At 32.1% G+C, this 19523-nt stretch overlaps 1 protein-coding gene across 1 annotated transcript; it reads left to right on the top strand.

The window, feature by feature from the left end:
• The first annotated feature begins 9387 nt into the window (after positions 1-9387).
• LOC104109660 (DNA damage-repair/toleration protein DRT100-like) lies at positions 9388-10807 on the top strand. The gene has a single exon (XM_009619011.4). The coding sequence runs from the start codon at positions 9521-9523 to the stop codon at positions 10616-10618; it is 1098 nt and encodes a 365-aa protein (XP_009617306.1). The 5' UTR covers positions 9388-9520; the 3' UTR covers positions 10619-10807.
• Positions 10808-19523: the final 8716 nt, after the last annotated feature.

The raw sequence follows: 19523 nt of genomic DNA, 5'->3' as shown, positions 1-19523 counted from the left end.
AATATTAATCCCAATAACCAATAAACTAGATAAATTAATTAGTCAATTCAATTGAAGAATGTAATAGGATTATTAAATAGTCCATACCCCCATATCGTTTTCATTACATTGATAACATAAAAGTCTACTCTTATTTTGTTCAAAGTTCATTATTTGTTTTTCTTTATTTTAATTAGTTTAGATTCAAATACTTTAGGTTTAATCCTTGTTTAAATAATTAGGATAGCTTAATTCAGTTAATAGTTGATAACAAGTCTTCATGGATTCGACATCCGACTTTTAATCACTTTATTACTTGACGACCACGTATACTTACGACGTGTGCGTTTGGCCGCAACATGAGGAAATGGAGATTAGTAAGGACACCAGGATCTAGAGTTTAAGGATGATCTTCATATTTCACTCACATTACGTTCTTTAGAAATGTTACGCAACAGATGTTGGATAATTAATAGTTATATTTCAATATATATATATATATATATTAAAAACGAGCTTAAATTACATATTAGGAAAAATGAGCTCTTTATCGTTTTCAAATGCAATAACAAGAGTTAACATTGATAATCTTTCAAGAGTTTCCAGAGACCAGTAAGTTATCGATTTTTCTTGGGCTGGAGTTGCCAGGAGGATCTTGGGCTTCTTACACTTTTAGAACCCGTGTCAGAAACTATTTATATTTGATAGCCGAAAAAATATATAAAATTTGTATAAGTTTTGTATATAATATATGTATATATATATAAATATTTTTCGGCTATTATTATGAGAGCGGCTATACAGTGTCATTTTCCCGTGGATCTTTCCTTGAGCTTACCTCTCTTAAAATGGCCCATTAACTTGTTGATATGGTTGGGAAATTTAAGCCCAACCATTTGCGCACATTGGCCCAATATTATCTGTCCTTGTTAAATGTTCTTGAACATCTATATATAAAGAGATATTAAAACTGTGAAATTCCCCGTATATAATTAAATACTAGGAAATATTTCGGGAAAATATAGCCTAAGGCGGAAAATGATATATCTTCTGCAAATTTAGCTTTAAATACTGCTCATTTTTTTTCTATCGCACTTGAAATGTTAAAGCGTAGTACAAACTGAAGTTGGATTCTATTTAATGTAAATCTCATATCTTTAGTGTCCCAGCACAATGTATCTCATTTTCCCTCTCTACTTTAATCAATTATTTGCACTATTTTCTCTAGGTTTATGTGGATTCTAAGAGTTTGTAAGTCTTCCGAGATAACTTCATTTCATGCACTACTCAAAAAATTGGAATTAGTTATGAAATTCGTCGCTAATCTGTCGCTAAATCGTTCGTAGCTAACATGATATTTTAATAATTTATCGCTAATATGTCACTAAGTAGGATTGGCGGCGAATTTTGTTGTTTAGCTACAGAATTTGTCCGTCGATAATTTCTATTTTTTAGTAGTGATGCAAATTCAGGTTTATCACGTCCTCTTTTAACGTACATTCACTCAATATAATTTTACATCTACAAAGCGGTGCATCGGCACATGGGGATTTGCAGTCGTACCATATATTTGTCACCTTTTAACCCGTACCCTATTTTTTAAAATTATTGATTTGGTAGCCATCTCACAAAAAATCTGTAATAATATGACAATTACACCCCTGACAAAAGATATAAAACAATTTCATCCTCTCCTCTCAGCAACTTTATAAAAAAATCAGAAACTTGTCCAGATTCATCTTCAGAATCACACTTACATGAAGTTGTTTCGCCTTGAAGCTAAAACTTCATGCTAATGTAGCATGAAGTTGTTTCATGTTGAAGCTAAAACTTCATGCTAGTGCATGCTGAAGTTATTTATCTTGTAGTCTACAGTTTGTCATAAATTTTATTCGAAGTTTCAGTCTAAACATGCTGAAGTTATTTAGTTTATTTGCTAAAACTTCAGACTAAACACGCTGAAGTTATTTAGTTCATTTGCTAAAATTTCAGACTAAACATGCTGAAGTTATTTAGTTCATTTGCAAAAACTTCACACTAAACATGCTTAAGTTATTTGGTTCATTTGCTAAAACTTCACACTAAACATGCTTAAGTTATTTAGTTCATTAGCTAAAATTTCAGACTAAACATGTTTAAGTTATTTAGTTCAATTGCTAAAATTTCAGACTAAACATGCTTAAGTTTTTATCTTGTAGTATGTAATTTTAGTTCATTTGCTAAAACTTCAGACTAAGGGTGGCATGTGGGCCGGTTAGGACCGGGCCCGACGCAGGACCGCTAGCCCAAATGGGCGGTGGGCCTAAACGGTCCTAACCGGATAGAACCGGAGTCGTGGGGGGAGGGGGGGGGGCTGGGTAATGAGACGGTCCCATAGGCGAGGCCCGCGAGACCGAGACCTGTTGGGAAATGGGCTGGTTCAAGCAGTCATAAATGGGCATATCCAGGCCCAACAACTTATTTTTTTTAAAAAAAAAACTGCCACATTATAGCCGTTATGGAATTTAAAATATGGCCATTTTACCTGCAAAAATAGTCGTTGGCTATTTATAAAATAGCCATTTATCCCCCCTCCAAACTATATTTTAACCCCAAATTATTTATAGCTATATATACATGTTAAGATATACTATAGCTATATATACATGTTAAGATATATATATATATATATATACACACACACACTATATTATACTATAATACTATATATACATCTTAATATATATATATATATATATATATATATATATATATATATATATATATATATATATATATATATATAACGCATTGTTTTGAATCTCTTTACAATATTTTTGTCTTTAAATTTGAATTAAAAAATTTAGGCCACAATTCTATAATATAATTTATAAGGAATTGCCTTAGATATTTTTATTACCATTTTTTTCTCTAACTTCTATAAAAAAAATTTAAAAAATAAAAAATATCTGTTGGGCCCACTTAGGCCCTGGACTGGCCCATTTAACCCGGGACCGTTAGTTCGTGGTACCGGTCCCGGACCGGTTCCAATAAGAAGCCCGCGAAGCCCGGGACCACTTAGGATCGGGTCCGCGAAGCCCACTTAGGACCGGACCCGGTCCACATGCCACCCTTACTTCAGACTAAACATGCTGAAAATTTTTAGTTCATTTGCTAAAATTTGAGACTAAACATGCTTAAGTTTTTGTCTTGAAGTATGTAATTTTCTAATGAGATTTTGCTAATGCATGCTGAAGCTATTTAGTTCATTTGTTAAAATTTCATACCAAAACATGCTGAAATTTTGTAATGTAGTCTACAGTTTTGTCATGAGTTTTATCCGAAATTTCAGTCTAAACAAGCTGAAATATTTTAGTTTATTTGCTAAAACTTCAGCCTAAACAGGCTTAAGTTTTTGTCCTGCAGTTTGTCAATAGTCTTTTATTTAAAAAGGGCAAAATCGTCTTTTTAAAATGCTTTTAACAAAAGAATGGGTACGGATGCATACAAAAAAAACAAAACAGGTATAAGTTAAAAAGAGACGACCAAATAGGGCGCCCCATGCAATTTTAACATCGACGCAGGACATATGACCAAACCATCTCAAGCGATCTTCTCTCATTCTGTGTATTACTTGCACTTAATGTGGCCATTTCTAATTTTATCTAATCTTGTATAACTACATATCCATTTTAAGATACGCATTTCAGCAGAGACGAATGTAGCTCACGAAATACGGATTCAACTGATCTCATAATTTATATATATATATATATATATATATATATATATATATATATATATATATATATATGTGTGTGTGTGTGTGTGTGTGTGTGTGTGTATGTATATGTGTGTGTAAAAGATCATCAAATCTCACCTAATATTACATTTTGAACCCTTAATTTTTAACATGCATTAGATTTAGTGATAAAAACATAAAGATTAAATCTATCAAGTTAAAATTCTGGATTCGTTTTTCTGCATCTCAAAATCTAATCGATTGCGTTATGACACGAAAGGAATCAGATTCTACATCATTCAACGGGAACGACAAATCTATCTAACTTTTTCGATATATTAATTATACAGTATTTCCTAAGTAAGATATGATAGCTGAAGAATATGATTTCAGCACTATAACACTTAAAAGAAGAATTAACCCAAATAACCATCACTCTATCACTTAAATTAAAAATAGTCGGTGAATATATAATATATGTATAATTTATGTATTACATGTGTATAGTTATATATAATAAATATATAATCTATGTATATGATAAAAAAAAAGTAAATAATTAATATGATCGACTATTTGTGTAAAAATCCCGTAATAGTTACTGCATAAATTGATGTTATTTGCATGTTATTGTCTTCAGAATTAGCCACGATTTGAGAACTTGAAAATATCCAGCAGAACTATATATAATTTGATAAAGGAAAGAGAAGAACTCCTATTTTAATAAAATTTAATTGTTTTTTGAATATCATAAGTTTATAATTGCAGTACCCTGTCAATTTCAGAGGCGCATTAATTTATTTATGGAAAGACACGAACTTTGAACAGAGCAAACAAACCAAAACAGTAATCACCTGAATTTTCCGCAATTTCTTGAACTGGTCTATTAAAAATTATTACTTAAGAAATACCATCCCAAAATGAATGACATGATACACAGTAACAAGTCTAAATATGTACGTTTTCATCATATAAAATACCGGGCAAATCATGAGCGTTAAATTTTATTTGTGGAAAAATAATAATTTATCAGTTCTATATACTCTTAATTCATTCTATTTCATATTTGATCACTATCCATGAAATTAAGTATCACCAAACTTTCTAATTTCTTTTTAGGATTTTTACACAAATAGTCGGTCATATTCACTATTTACTTTTTCTCGCCATATACAAAGATTATATATTGATTATAGATAATTATACATATATAATACATAAATTATGCATATGTTATACCTTCATCGGCTATTTTTAGTTTAAGTAATTGAGTGTGTGGCTATTTGGGTTAATTCTTCTTTCTTTTTTCCTCACCCCAATAAAATTAACTTAGTCAAAAAATATAAACAGTGCCAATGTAAAAAAAGTCAGTTGTATATTGAACAATAAAAGGGCTAAAAAATTGCGAATATATGTACTATGGTAATTAGATCCATGTTTGTTGGCATGTTTTTCTCCAAAAAGTAACACATGCAGTTATGTTGCAGTCTGTCTAAGTCTAAACCATGTGAGGATTTTCTGGACATACTTTGAATATATACTTTTCTTTCCTTGTTTTCAACTAGAATTAGAAAATCTTAGTCAAGAATCCCAGAAATTAGGGGATAAGAACTTCACTAGATAATACCTAGGAAAGGGAAGCTAGTTTCCAAAATTCAACACTTGTTTTATGCCGAAATTCATGCAAAACTATATTTTTAAATAAAAACTAATAACTAGGAAATAATATGGTTTATGTATTCTTGTCTTTCTATACGTATACCACAGAAGTCATGTGATAATTGATCCGTTTTGCAAAAAAAAATTGCAAGATTAACTAGTGGTGTCATTAAGTTCGGGTACATATTTATCGCGACATGCTGATTCGAGATTTTTAGCAAATACTAAATTTATATGTTCGAAGTGCAGTGAGTAATTTGAATTGAGATAATTTTTTGGATTTGCTCCATCTTATAGTCTTTGCTTCCCTAATGCAAGCATTAATGTTGCTTCCACGATTCGACCCGAGATATATATATTACACGAAAGTATGATTTTTTGTTGAAAAAGAGGAAAAAGAGCATCGAAATTTTGATTACAAAAGACAAAGTTGGAATTGAATTAAGACTATGACTAATCACCTGTCAAATTCGGGACATTCAAGATAACGAGGATTTCATATTAGTAAAATTGCACATGTTTTATACTCATGCAATCTCGCTAATTGCATAGTTATTATGACAGACAAAATTGTTGGTGCTAATTAAATGATTGTCTTTCAATTATTCAAAAGCTTTGTCTATCTTTTCATTGCCTACCTAAGATAATACCGACTTCTAGAGGATAAAACACTACCCAACTAAGCTTTATTGTTTCTTTTTTATTCTTTAACGAGAAAATGCAAATCTATTAGGACCCGTTTAGTCATAGATTTTGTCAAAATAAACTTGAGTTTATTTGGCAAACACATGTTTGACCAATAGAGTTTGCTTACATTTTAGCAAAATTCCAAATCTCAAATTCCAAAACCAGCTCAATAGCTGGTTTTGGGCCAAATTATCACTATTATATTTTTTAAAAATTGCCCCAAACTTTTGTATTTTATAAAAGAGCCTACCATTTATTATTTTGTAACGATGTTGTTTCGTCTTCTCGGTCATCTGATAGTGTATCATGTAGTTCATTATAAAAATGATAATTTTGTATCAAATTTATTTATGTTCAGGACTATGGTTTGCAATAATTTAATGAATGTTATTGATAATGATACTGTTGGGTATTTGTGATAGTTTTTAGAACTTGTGGGTATAAGTCATGTTTCATGTTTTTCCAAACCAAACTTCACCCAAAACAGATGTCCAAACACATTTTCATCTTCAAACCAAACTTCACCCAAATCAGATTTTTCAGAATAAATTGGAGAATCTATGACAAAACGGTAGCTTAGATTGATTATATTTTTTTAGTTAATGATAGTGCCTGAATCCTTACACACTTCAACTATTCCATAATCTATTTATTGTTATTGTTATCCATCACTTATATCACCATAGTTTTTGCATTCTACTTTATTAACGAGTAGGCTAGATTCATGGATGTAGAGCTCATAGAAGGGTAACCTACAATAAATTTAGATTGCAACATGAAAAGGAAGATAAGTAACATTAACAATTGAAGTATATATATAAGTTAAATTATTTTTTTTGAGTTAAATTTAACTTTTCCTCTTGAATGAATAGTATAAATAGCAATGCTATTTTTTTTTGAAAAATTTTTAGGAAAATCCGCCGCCGCTATTCTTCAGGTGCGCAATGGATAACTTGCTCATTTTAGAATAGCCGCAAACCACACAGGAGAGCAATACTATTTTATTCTTCACTAACACTATACCATTTGAGGAAATTTATTACAATAAGATTTAATTCTCATTTATAAATGGAGAGAATCCTTATTCCATGTTCTTTCATATCTTCCATGCATGGACAAATAATTCCTTTGTCCTTCACTTGATTTCAATCTTTATAACATTATTGACCTTCTATTATTGTGGGCCAATAATAGTCAGAAGATAAGTAGGGTTCTTTCATAATTTCACCCTTGCCTTTTGGGACCCCTCCTGAATATTAGAGGCCAAAAATTTTCTTACATGTCTTAGGAAAATAATTAATATTTAAAATTGGACTGCTTCCTAACTCTGCCAAATTTGTGATTTTTTTTTTATAAGAAGGCAATGGTTCAGACTTCAGATTACTGTCTCAAACAATATATTTGGTGGACCCAAAATTACTTGATGGGGCTTTTTTCATATGACTATTCTCTTGGATATCAACAAGTTGCAACGACTCCTTATCTTTAATCAAATATCTCGAGTTTGAACGCCTAGTATTAAGTCGCATTTGTTAAGGAATATTTTATCTTTCAATAATGTGAAATTTTTTTGTGCAAATCAATATTTATTCGAATCTCAATACGGGTATCGAATATTGAATAGAAAACCAAAAAAGAAAATGACTATGTCTTGGATTTGTCAACACTTTCTTCCAAAATTCATTAAACTGGATATAGAAACCTTGCCTACCGAATTTGAGATGCAATTTGTTGGAATTTTAAAAGTTTTAAAAATTGTGTACTACATTACTAGGTAATTTTTTTCTCATATATATAAATTTTCGTGCGCAAAAATACTCGGTACTTGCTTTGATGAAACTATCAAGTACCTAATGAAATAATTGAGGTAGAGACAAGGTAACTCGGACCACCACTATCATTAAAATTTTGAAAAACACTGAGTATGGTAAAAACGTTAATGAGTATGCAACTATATTTAATGTGAGCAACTTTATTATTATTATTCCATTAATTACGTGCCTTGATATTCTACGTTAATTGCTGACCGTCGTCAAGGGTGATAAGATGCCCAAATACTTACTATTTCAATAATATTTGTCATTCTTTATTTTATATCGATTAAATTTTGAACAAATAATTTATTAAGTTCAATTTCGCTCTCAAAATGAAAGGTAAGAGTGAATTTTGCTCCCTCCATTCACTTTTACTTGACATGTATATTAAAAATAGATTCTTATTTTTATTTGTCACTTTACGCATATCAAGAGAAGACAAATTTTATTTTTCTGTTATACCCACACTATTTATTACTCATTTCAAATAATTTTTTCAAATCCAATAAAATATGCATCAATTAATATGGATATCGTGGTAAATTATGCACTTCATTTATAATTTTTCAAGGGGCGTGAAAAGTCAAAACGTGTCAAGTAAAAGTAAACGAAGGGAGTATTAATTAGGAGCTGTCTTTTCCCTTTTCCAAGTGACTACTCCCTCTGCCTCATATTATGTGTCGTGTTTCTTTTTTAAATGCTCCTTAAGAAATATTAATTAGAAAATAAATTGGACTATTCTAACCTTATTTATGTCTTAAGAAATAATCTCTCTTCATTGAATATTTATTTTATTATGTGTTATCTCCATCTTCAAGAATAATTATTATTAAGGGTAAAAAAGAAAAAAAATAATCAATTTTGTCTTGAATTTCTAAAATGAGAAATAATTTGAGACAACTATTATTAGTAATCAGGACTATTAATATGAGACGGAGGGAGTACAAAAAATTCGTTCAAAAATGTTTTAAAATATCCTACATGTAAAGTAGAATTTACTCTTTCTCCTTTTGTATACTTGTGAAAATCATTAATTTTTTTCTAATGCCTACGCTCCTCCCATAACTCCCACCTCCGAAAATTAATGCAAGAAAATAAAATTTTTGCTATTTAATTTGTTAAGAGTACCTCCGAAAATTAATGCAAAATAAAATAATTCTTGTGTTAAGGCTCTAATATTTTTATTCTTTAATTTGTTAGGAGTACCTCCGAAAATTAATGCAAAAAAAAAAAAAAATATTGTGTTCAAGGCTCTAATATTTCATTAATTTGTTCATTCCAATAACTTGGATGACTACTTGCCACGTGGTCCAACACCTAGCCATTTCTCATCACCTTCATCTAATTAATAATTCCCCTTTAATATTCTCTTTTTTTTTTCTTTTTTTTTTTTCTATTTCTTACTCCTGTCTCAATCTTATCCCTACGCATGTTGACTTGTTAACTCAAATTGATACACAACATGTGAAGGGCAAAATCGTCAGAACAGAAAAAACCCTCACAGTACTATATAAAACCCTACATAGTCTCACTCTTTTCAACGTGCATGAAGTTAAAAATCCACATGCAAAGTTGTACTCTTCAAAAGAAAAAGAGTGTAACTGAGTTCTAGAGAGAGAAACTGACTCACTGAGTTCTAGAGAGAGAAACAAAAACCCTCATGATGGGCAGCTTCTTATACATCACCACCTTACTTCTTGGCATAATCTCGGCCGTACAATGCTGCCCGCCGTCTGATCGGGCAGCATTGTTAGCTTTCCGAGCTGCCCTAAATGAGTCCTCCTTGGGCATTTTCAACACGTGGCAAGGTTACGAATGTTGCCACGGATGGTACGGGGTGAGTTGTGACCAATTAACTCACCGAGTCGCTGACATTAACCTTCGAGGCGAATCAGAGGATCCTCTCTTCCAAAAAGCTCATAAAACCGGTTACATGACCGGAACGATCTCTCCGGCGATATGTAAGCTAGAAAGGCTTTCTAGTCTTACTATCGCCGATTGGAAGGGCATTACTGGCCCTATTCCATCATGTGTTACGTCCTTACCATTTCTCCGAATCATTGACTTGATCGGAAACAAGCTAACCGGAGAAATCCCCTCCGAAATAGGTCGATTGAGTCGACTCACCGTGTTAAATGTAGCTGATAACTGTCTTTCCGGTAGGATCCCTCGTTCCTTAACCAATTTATCATCTTTAATGCATTTAGATCTCCGTAACAACCGAATATTCGGAACCCTACCAACAAATTTCGGAAAATTAAGGATGTTAAGTCGAGCTTTACTTAGTGGAAACCGTTTAATTGGAAAAATTCCATATTCTATTTCCTATATCTATAGACTTTCCGATTTGGATCTTTCTTTAAATAAACTCTCTGGTACAATACCACCATCTCTAGGCAAAATGCACGTTCTTGCAACATTAAATCTTGACGGTAACAATATTTCTGGTACTATACCACCAACGTTAATTAATTCTCGTATCAATATTTTGAATTTGAGCAAGAATTCAATTGAAGGTTACATTCCTGATTCATTTGATGAAAGATCGTATTTTATGGTTATGGATTTATCGTACAACAAATTAAGAGGGAAAATTCCGAAGTCGATTTCGTCGGCGACATTTATCGGTCACCTTGACGTTAGTCACAACCACCTCTGCGGCCAGATTCCGGCAGGTTCTCCGTTCGACCACCTTGAAGCTTCGAGTTTTACTTATAATGATTGTCTTTGTGGGAAACCCCTTAAACCTTGTCGTTAAATGTAATTTCTAGTATTAGTTACATTTTAAAAATAATTTATTTTTTTGGTTTTTCGAGATTTTTAACACTTTATATATGGTGAATATGCTTGTGTTGTGTAACAGTATAAAGTAAAAGAGTGTTTGGTAGGTATGTAAGTTTAAATATATTATTGTGTTTTGGGATATGGTAATTTTATTTTAAGAGTACTATTTATTATTCAAAAGTCAATAAAGTGAACTTTTACATGAAAAATTAATGCAGTATTCACCCATGATTTGGTGAAGAGTCGCGCCCCAAGAGATGTGATGTAGACGGCATACCATAATATAAGTATTAGTGGATACTTTCACGGTTCAAATCCGTAATTTATAAATTATACGGAGATAATTAGCTAAATAAAAATTACAATTAATGATCCATAATATATAAGTGAAACTAGCTACTAGAAAATGAACGTACAAATATGGAGTGAAAAACTTTATGGGGAAAAGAGGAAGTTGAATCCCTACCGACATCGATTTAATTTGGATGTGAAAAATCCTCCTAACCAACCTTAGTGTTTTCTTTAGAAAATATTCTTTACATTTTGACTAATATCAATCAAAATATTTGGTTTTAAATCTTTGGATTGTCCCATCAATTGTGAACTCCTAAATTTAGGTACGAACGATTTAGTAACATGAACTCGACTACATATGCTAGCCATAAATTATTACTCCCTCCGTTCACTTTTATTTGACATGTATATTAAAAATAGATTTTTATTTTTACTTGTCACTTTACGCATATCAAGAGAAGACAATTTTTTTTTCTTGTTATACCCACAATATTTATTACGCATTTCAAATTATTTTATCAAATCCAATAAAATATGCATCAATTAATATGAATATCATGGTAAATTATGCATTTCATTTATTATTTTTTAAGAAGCGTGAAAAGTCAAAACGTGTCAAGTAAAAGGGAACGGATGGAGTATTTTAGTTATGATTTTTCATTTCTTTTAAAAAACAAAAACATAGATTCTATCCACTTGAAGTTTAGAAAAAGGAAGAAAAAAAAGAATTGCTAACCTCTTATAGTCCGTTTTAAAACGACACAAAGATTATATATATCCAGAATAAGGTAAAGATGGACAGACCAAATGAGAAGAATTTACCCAAGTGGCTTGGTTGTTTCATTTTAAATCATTATCTCCAATTATATTGCTTAGTTTAATTTAGAAATCACATGTCGCACTTTGAAGATCACGTGGTGATCTCTTCGTAAATAGAAACAATAAATTCTAACAGGTTGGTTTCAAATTCAATTCCTCTCATTAATTGTGTTCACGCATCGGCAGTTCCTCCCATTAATTCTTTCTTTTCAATAAATGGTGGTATTTTAGGTCATTTCCATGCTCTTGAGTTTATAATTAAAATAAAAAAAAAAAGGTAGTTCGATACGTGAAACATCTTGTGTTCAAGCAGGTCCGAGTAATTATGTGCATCAATGCTTACTTAGACAAAAATATATCACCGTCTATGTTCTCTCTCTTGTGATTTGAACGCTTAATTTTAGTCAGTGGCGAATCTAGAATTTTAATAATATGGGTACACTACTAAAAAAGGAGAAAAAAAAGAAAGTGTTAAGTGGGAATAAATCCCTACTGCTCAACTCAACATTCAACAAAATGCACCATTTAGCCTCGTTTGAGCATGAGTGTCAACAGATATTATTAGATCTATTATAAAAAATATGTACATAAAATACCTAGTTTAGAGGAAAGACCACGTATTCACGTGTCCCAGATAAATCCACCCCAGATTTTAGTGCTCTATTTAGTGTGAATCAGTTTGCGTTGACATCAACTATTTCATGGATTACTTACTATCTCTCACTAGTACATATAAATAAAAAGTAATCAGTAGCGGATCCAAAATTTTTACCAAGGTATGTAAAAATATAAATAATTAGATATAACGAAAAGTCAAAGGAAGTCAATATACAGTAAATCTATATAAAATAAAAAAATTTATCTAGTGATATAGTATAATTTTTTCGGTGAAGAGGTATCGATTTATACCCCTTAGTTCAATGTGGCTCCGCCGCTGTCATATCACCACGTTTTTTGGACTCTGTTTTGATTTAAACACTTGTTATTCATGATTTTTATCCCATTTTATTAACAGTTAGATCCACTTCATTAATCCGTAGGACACATGTAATTGCTGCTGCTGCGGTAAGGTGCCGACGATGAATGCTTTTCAAGACAACACATGTGATTGTCTCGTTAGTGGACCACAGTCCATAGCCTTCATTCAATTTCAAGAGAACAGTTTGGCATATATTCATATGAAAGATTTCTCCTTTCATTTTTTGGTTTCTTTTTCAATATTCGGTATTCGCATCGAGACCCTGACTAATCCAAATTCACGCGGTATATGATCCACTAAAGAAAGAAATATTTTATATCAGAATTTTTTTCAACCCGAAATTTTTGATTAAGCGTGAAAAAGTTTCTATTTATCTAGGACAATCCTTGATTATGACAGCTTTCTTTTTAAAAAGTTAGTATTGCAGTTAGTTACTTTACCCACCCTCTCTAGCTCTCTTTTTTCTTCCTTTCACTTTTCTCTCAATTATTGGGAATTTGGAATGACTTGTTTCACTAGACCTTATAGTATTACTTTTGTAGCTTTCACAATTTAGCTATAGTTTTGGCAGGAGATCTAAGAACATATTGGCCTAAATGATGTGGAATATTTCTTTTTTGGTTACATGAGTATCTAGTAAATAATTTGTGGGATTTTTCTAATAATACTAGTCTTAGTGTACGCGCTTTGCGTGTGTTCCCATATTAATAAATACGTAATTTTTTAAAAAGGTATGTAAATATTATATCAGATACAATATTTGAATTATATAAAATTATAATTAAGTTAAAAAATTCCTGAAAATGATGAATATTGTTCCTATTGTTATTATATTGTATTTGTAAAATATTTCAGAAGAAGAAAACAACGTATAGACAGAAATATAGAAGAAGTAGAAATTAATCCGAGCCCACTGAATTCACAGTGTTTCCTTAAGGATCTTAATCCCCTCCTAGTACCCGAGGTTGTGGATTATTTCCTCCCAGGATAGAACGAACTACACACTGGTATAGCGGTACTTCAAACCCTAGTGTTTCGATAAACACAAATGGCGGCAGCAAATCACACTTACTGTTGTAGTTAAAACAATGCAGAAAGGAAGAGGAGAATTTAAAATTTTGTTGAGGTTTTTGTTATTTAAGATGAAATAGTCTTAAAATTAGGGTGAATGGGAAATGGAGGGAAAAATAAAATTTTTGAGTAAAATTTTAAGTTTTTCCCTCTTGACAATGAGACATTGTCATGAAATAGTCTTAAAATGAGGGTGAATGGAAAATGGAGGGAAAAATAAAATTTTTGAGTAAAATTTTAAGTTTCCCTCTTGACAATGAGACATTGTCCCATATTGGAAGAGGAAAAGATTTTTGGTGGGTATATATATAATTGTTCTTCTTGTAGCTCTTAAAGAGTTAAGAAGAAAGCAAGCCTCGCGCCGTCGTCGTCGTCGCTCGCTCGGCTCGGCTCGGCTTCGGCTTCGGCTTCGGTATGTGTGATTTGCTACCGAACTTTGTGTTCGCTGAAACACTGGGGTTTGAAGTACCGCTACACCAGTGTGTGATTCGTTCTATCCTGGGAGGAAATAATCCATAACCTTGGGTACTAGGAGGGGATTAAATTCTTTAAGGAAACACTGTGAATTCAATGGGCTCGAATTAATTACTGTTTCATTACGATAACTTATATTTTCCAGAATTATTATTTACAAATACAGCAATATTGGCGGGACTAACAAATTTTTCGTAAGGAAAATCTGAGGGAATGGTCTTCTATTTATAGCCAACAGATTGAGTTTAAATGAAGAGATGCAACTCTTCAGAAGGTCTATCATGACTGTTTACGTAAAACGGCCATAACATAAATGACTATTTATGCAAAATAAAACGGAAATTCAAAACGCGGAGGAAAATTAATTTTCCGTTACAAAAACGGATAATTTTGATTAAATAATATTATATTAATATTTTATATTAACAAATAAATTTGGTCCAAAAAATTAATCAATCAATCATTTGATCGAAGCCGAAGACGAGCGAGCGACGACGGCGCGAGGCTTGCTTTCTTCTTAACTCTTTAAGAGATAGAAGAAAAGTAATTGTATATATACACATCAAAAGTCTTTTCCTCCTCCAATATGGGACAATGTCCCTTTGTCAAGGAGGGAAAATTAAATTTTTTATTTTTCCTTCCATTTCTCATTCACCCTCTTTCAAGCTAAAATAAGCTTAAAAAATCCAACACCTATCAATAGATGAAGAAATAAGTCACTCATAAGTTTTCAGATGCCTTATTCTGATATGAGGACTTATGTAAAAATATTTTATAAAAATTATTATAAATTTTTTGACCTAATAATGAAAATAAACTACAAAAATACTTTTAACAACGATTCTTCAAAGATTTGTCAAATAAATAAGAAAGGACTTATATATAAGTAAAATCTTACCTAATTTAAATTGCTAATAGTTCTACATAGTTCGAATTAGAATATTTAATAGCCAAAATTTCAGCTAATTTAAAAGTCATAAATATTAGAAAAATTAACTAATAAATATTATGTAATGTGAAATTTATTTTTTTAAAATAAAAAGGTAGATGAATATTGTGTGTAGAAATTCCGTGCTTTTGCAATAGTACATATAAGTAGATAAATAGACATTTTATATTTGTCCACCATTTACCTCACTAAAATCTTGTAGTATTAAAAAACCCTCATTACAAAAGTTGGCTAATCAGCTAAAGTTAATGTCTCTAATTTGTAGTTTCAGTCTTTCATCATATAATTGATCAACATATTTAAGGTAAAAGGCTATTAAACGTTGAATTAATGGAACGGTGAGGATTAATGATGCATGAAATTCTTTAAAACTCGAGATAAAATTTCTTCCTAAATATTAAAAATTCTTACATAGTTCAAATACGGAAAGATTTTAGCAGTTAATTTTAGTTAATTTTAAAGTCCTAAATCTTAGGAAAATATTTCTAAATATTAGGAAATTAATTAAATGACTATTTTAAAATATTAGAAAATTAAATAAATGTCTATTTTGTCCAATATGAACTCGATTTCTAATGGATAAAAAAGGCGAATGACATTTCGCTAAGAGTTTTCGTGCTTTTAATATAACTAGTCTTAAGATACGTGTGTTGCACGTGTATATAATGTCATTAAAGTAAAATTTGTATACAAGAAAAAATTAATTATGTAAAATAGAAAATAATATTAAAATAACAGTGACAAAAACAAACGTGATTACATAGACGTAGCAATTGGATATTTTCAGTGCTTGCAACGATAAACAAATTAGTTAAATTAGTTATATATTATTTTAATTATAGGTATTTTATTTTATGAGATAATACTATTTTAGTATATTATTGAATCTAACCCAATTTCTCTTTCATAAATGTCGGGTCCAAACACACTCACGCAAGTATACGTGGTCGTCAAGTAATAAAGTAGTGAATAAAGTATCGTTCCCACGAAGACTTATGATTAACTTTTGACTAATTCAAACTCGAATAGCTTATTGATTCAAGATATTTCTAACAAAATATATAATTTTCTAAATTACTACCTAAAGACTATCAAATAATGAATTGCTAAGAATTAAACACAACACTTAAATAGTTTTGAATAACAATCAATAGGATATAATATTCCAGGGTCACGGGTTATCTAACATTCATGTTGCATTCTTAGTTTAAAATAACTAAATGATTTATCTGAATTGTTGATTCACAGGGTTAATTTCACTCGTAAGAATCTGTCGAGTTCTTACTCGCCTATTCAAGTTAACTTAATACCTATATGTCTATGGAATTAAGTTTAACAAGAACGCATTTACAATTCCTGTATTGCAACCGAGTAAGGCAATTAGGTATATGTCTATCCTAATTGCGAATCCGTTCCCCGATGCCCGGGTTTGAGAACTTACTCTATTTACTTCTATATGCAATCTAGGGTTCCCACTTTCGAGTTCAACTCTAGATTCGTAGATAGTATTTTACTGTTAGCTACTCAGCAAAATAATTAAAAACAGAATTAAATAAACAACCCAATATGATAAACTCAACGTCGTCAAATTAAACTTCAAACATCAACATTCATGTATACCCATGACCCTAGAATATTAGGGTTCTTAGCCACTCATATTCAGGCAATCATCCAAAATTTCATAAGAGTGCATAAGAATCAATCAAAGAAAGAGAGAATAAGAACTCAAGACGAATTCCGTGGTTTTAGAACTTGGTTATAGCTTCTCCCCCTTCTTCTGATCTCCGATCTATCCCCCCTAAAAAAAGCGTTTTTAAGCTTATATATTGCGTCCAAAAGTCGTGGGCTAGAGTTCTCCTAACCCTAGTCCAAATCGGCTTCAGGGGTTGATGCTAAGGTGGATGCGACGCATCCACCTCGTCCTCCATTTCTTAACTTTGCATGTGAGGGTGGACGCGACGCATCCACCTTCTCTTCTACTTTCCAGTTTTGCATGCGAGGGTGGATGCGACGCATCCACCCTTCTCTTCTACTTCCCAGTCTCGGATGCTATGGCGGACGCTATGGGCCGACTTCACTGCTAAGGGTGCACGAAAGATGATGTTTTTCTAGGTTGGATGCGACGCATCCAACCCTTCTTCCTCTGGCTAGACCACCTTTTCTTCATATTTTGCACTCCAAACACCTTAAATCGTCACACATAACTTAATTAGTCATAAAACCAATAATTAAACCATGTTGGGAATTTTAAAGATCAAATAACATCAAGAAGTGGTTAAAACATGGGTAAAGTAACATCAACACATATCGAAATATGCCAAACATCACTACCCCACACTTAACCTTTGTTCGTCCTCGAACAAACCATCCTATAGTAGACGAAACATAATTAAGCTCTTATCATTCAAAGCACACTGCACCTATGACCGTGGTTATTTGCAACAATTAGGCTCTAGGCTATGCATCACATACCCTTCCCTTTACTTATGCCCTTCTTTAAAAATATTCAAACAAGTCAGCATGCTCATAACAGTCCTAGCCTCAAAAACCGACTCATTGTCACAATGTACTCGTGGCTTGAACACCCAACATCCTAGAGAAGTCTAATAATGTTACCTATCCCTCTTGAAACCATGTGCCCTCACAAAAACAAAGAAAGTCAAATCAATCCACACATTCGAATCTCATGCTCATATATCAACGAAAATCGCTCACTCTCACAAAAGAAATCACATGCATGTAATTGGTACCATAAGCTTGCCCTTAATGTAAATCTCTACTAATGTAAGCTCGCTCGATCTAAAATCAATTAGGACTTTTTCATGGTTGTAATGTGGGCTAAGGGACGGGTAGGATATATTTTAGGAATAGTGACTCAACCTCCTAAGCACTTTAACACATCATCAAATAACTTAAGCGCAAATTCTTCAACACCACTTCAATTTCACAAATAATATCACCCCAACAATATTTCCTCTTTCTTTAAGCACTACTTTAATTCATACCCACTAGCAAGAACAAGACAACAATTTATTCATTTATATTTTTCTTTCTTTCAATTTCCGCTAGTGGTGTATTATTTTACAAAATAAGTGCACCCTTCTTTCTTTCATTGGTTCCACTCAAAAGTCACCCCACACTTAGTCCCTTCTTACTTCTTTTAGCGCTCATCTAATAATTAAAGTGCTTTAAGAGGTAAAAGGATCAAAACAATGTCAATTCCAAATAAAAAGGGTATAGGTTTGTAATGTGGGTACCAAATAAAAGTCAATAGGCTCAAATTGGTTAACTAGGGATAAATTTTATTTATGAGAAGTACTAAGCTCAAAAAGATCAAAGAAAGCCTAAAATCATTTTTCAAACCGAGCATCACCTAAAATTTCGCTTCAACTCACATACCGGGCAAGTTCTAGACACAAGTACAATATATGGACTACACAAAAAATCTCACCACACATGGCACATGACTCATTAAGGACAGTCACATTCCGACTCTCAAACAATGCAAGTATTCACGAAGCCACGAGATATTAAACATTAAGCGCAAAGTGAACATAAGTCATGTAAACGAGACATAGGTATCACAAACATGCTATCCAATACATGAAGGCTTCATGATCAATTTCAAAACATAGGAGAGGCCCTACATATGCCAAAGCCTGAATATGCTACTATCAAACAAGTCAATGGCGCTTAGGTTCATCATTCTTCCTCCTTTTATTTCCTAAATTCCTAATCTACTCGAAAAGAAAAAAAAAACTACCCGGTTCAAACTACATCCCATGGAAAAGAACCGAGGCACAAAGAAAAACCACAGGGAATTATTACTACTTACAAAGATACTATATATATATATATATATATATATATATTTTTACTTCAAGAATAAACTGAGAGTTACTCCATATAGATGAATTTACTGCTATTATATGCCATTAATCCAGTGAATATTTTAGTACATTCATCCATACAACAAAATATGAATAGCCCCCCACCCCACACTTAGGACTGTGCGTTGTCCCCAATGCACACAAACAAGGTAAAGTAGGGTGAGAAGAACTCCCTCAAGTCAAGGTGGAGGGCTCATCTGCAGTCTGTGGAAGAGCATCTGCATCCATAGCATTCATCATGACCCCCTCCGGCCTTTCAACATCATCCTCACGCATAATCTTCTCCTTCCCTTTATCAGTCGGATCACTCTTTTTGGAGGCTTTTCTTTGGTATGTCACAGGCTCTCTTATCTCTATTCCTTTGCTGGGTGTAATAACCTTCTTCACTGTCCTCCTGACTAAT

This window comes from Nicotiana tomentosiformis, chromosome 11, assembly GCF_000390325.3.
Source record: "Nicotiana tomentosiformis chromosome 11, ASM39032v3, whole genome shotgun sequence".
In the NCBI taxonomy this organism is placed as follows: domain Eukaryota; kingdom Viridiplantae; phylum Streptophyta; class Magnoliopsida; order Solanales; family Solanaceae; genus Nicotiana; species Nicotiana tomentosiformis.
The sequence above is the reverse complement of the archived record's forward strand: the minus strand, read 5'-3'. Positions and strand labels throughout refer to the sequence as shown.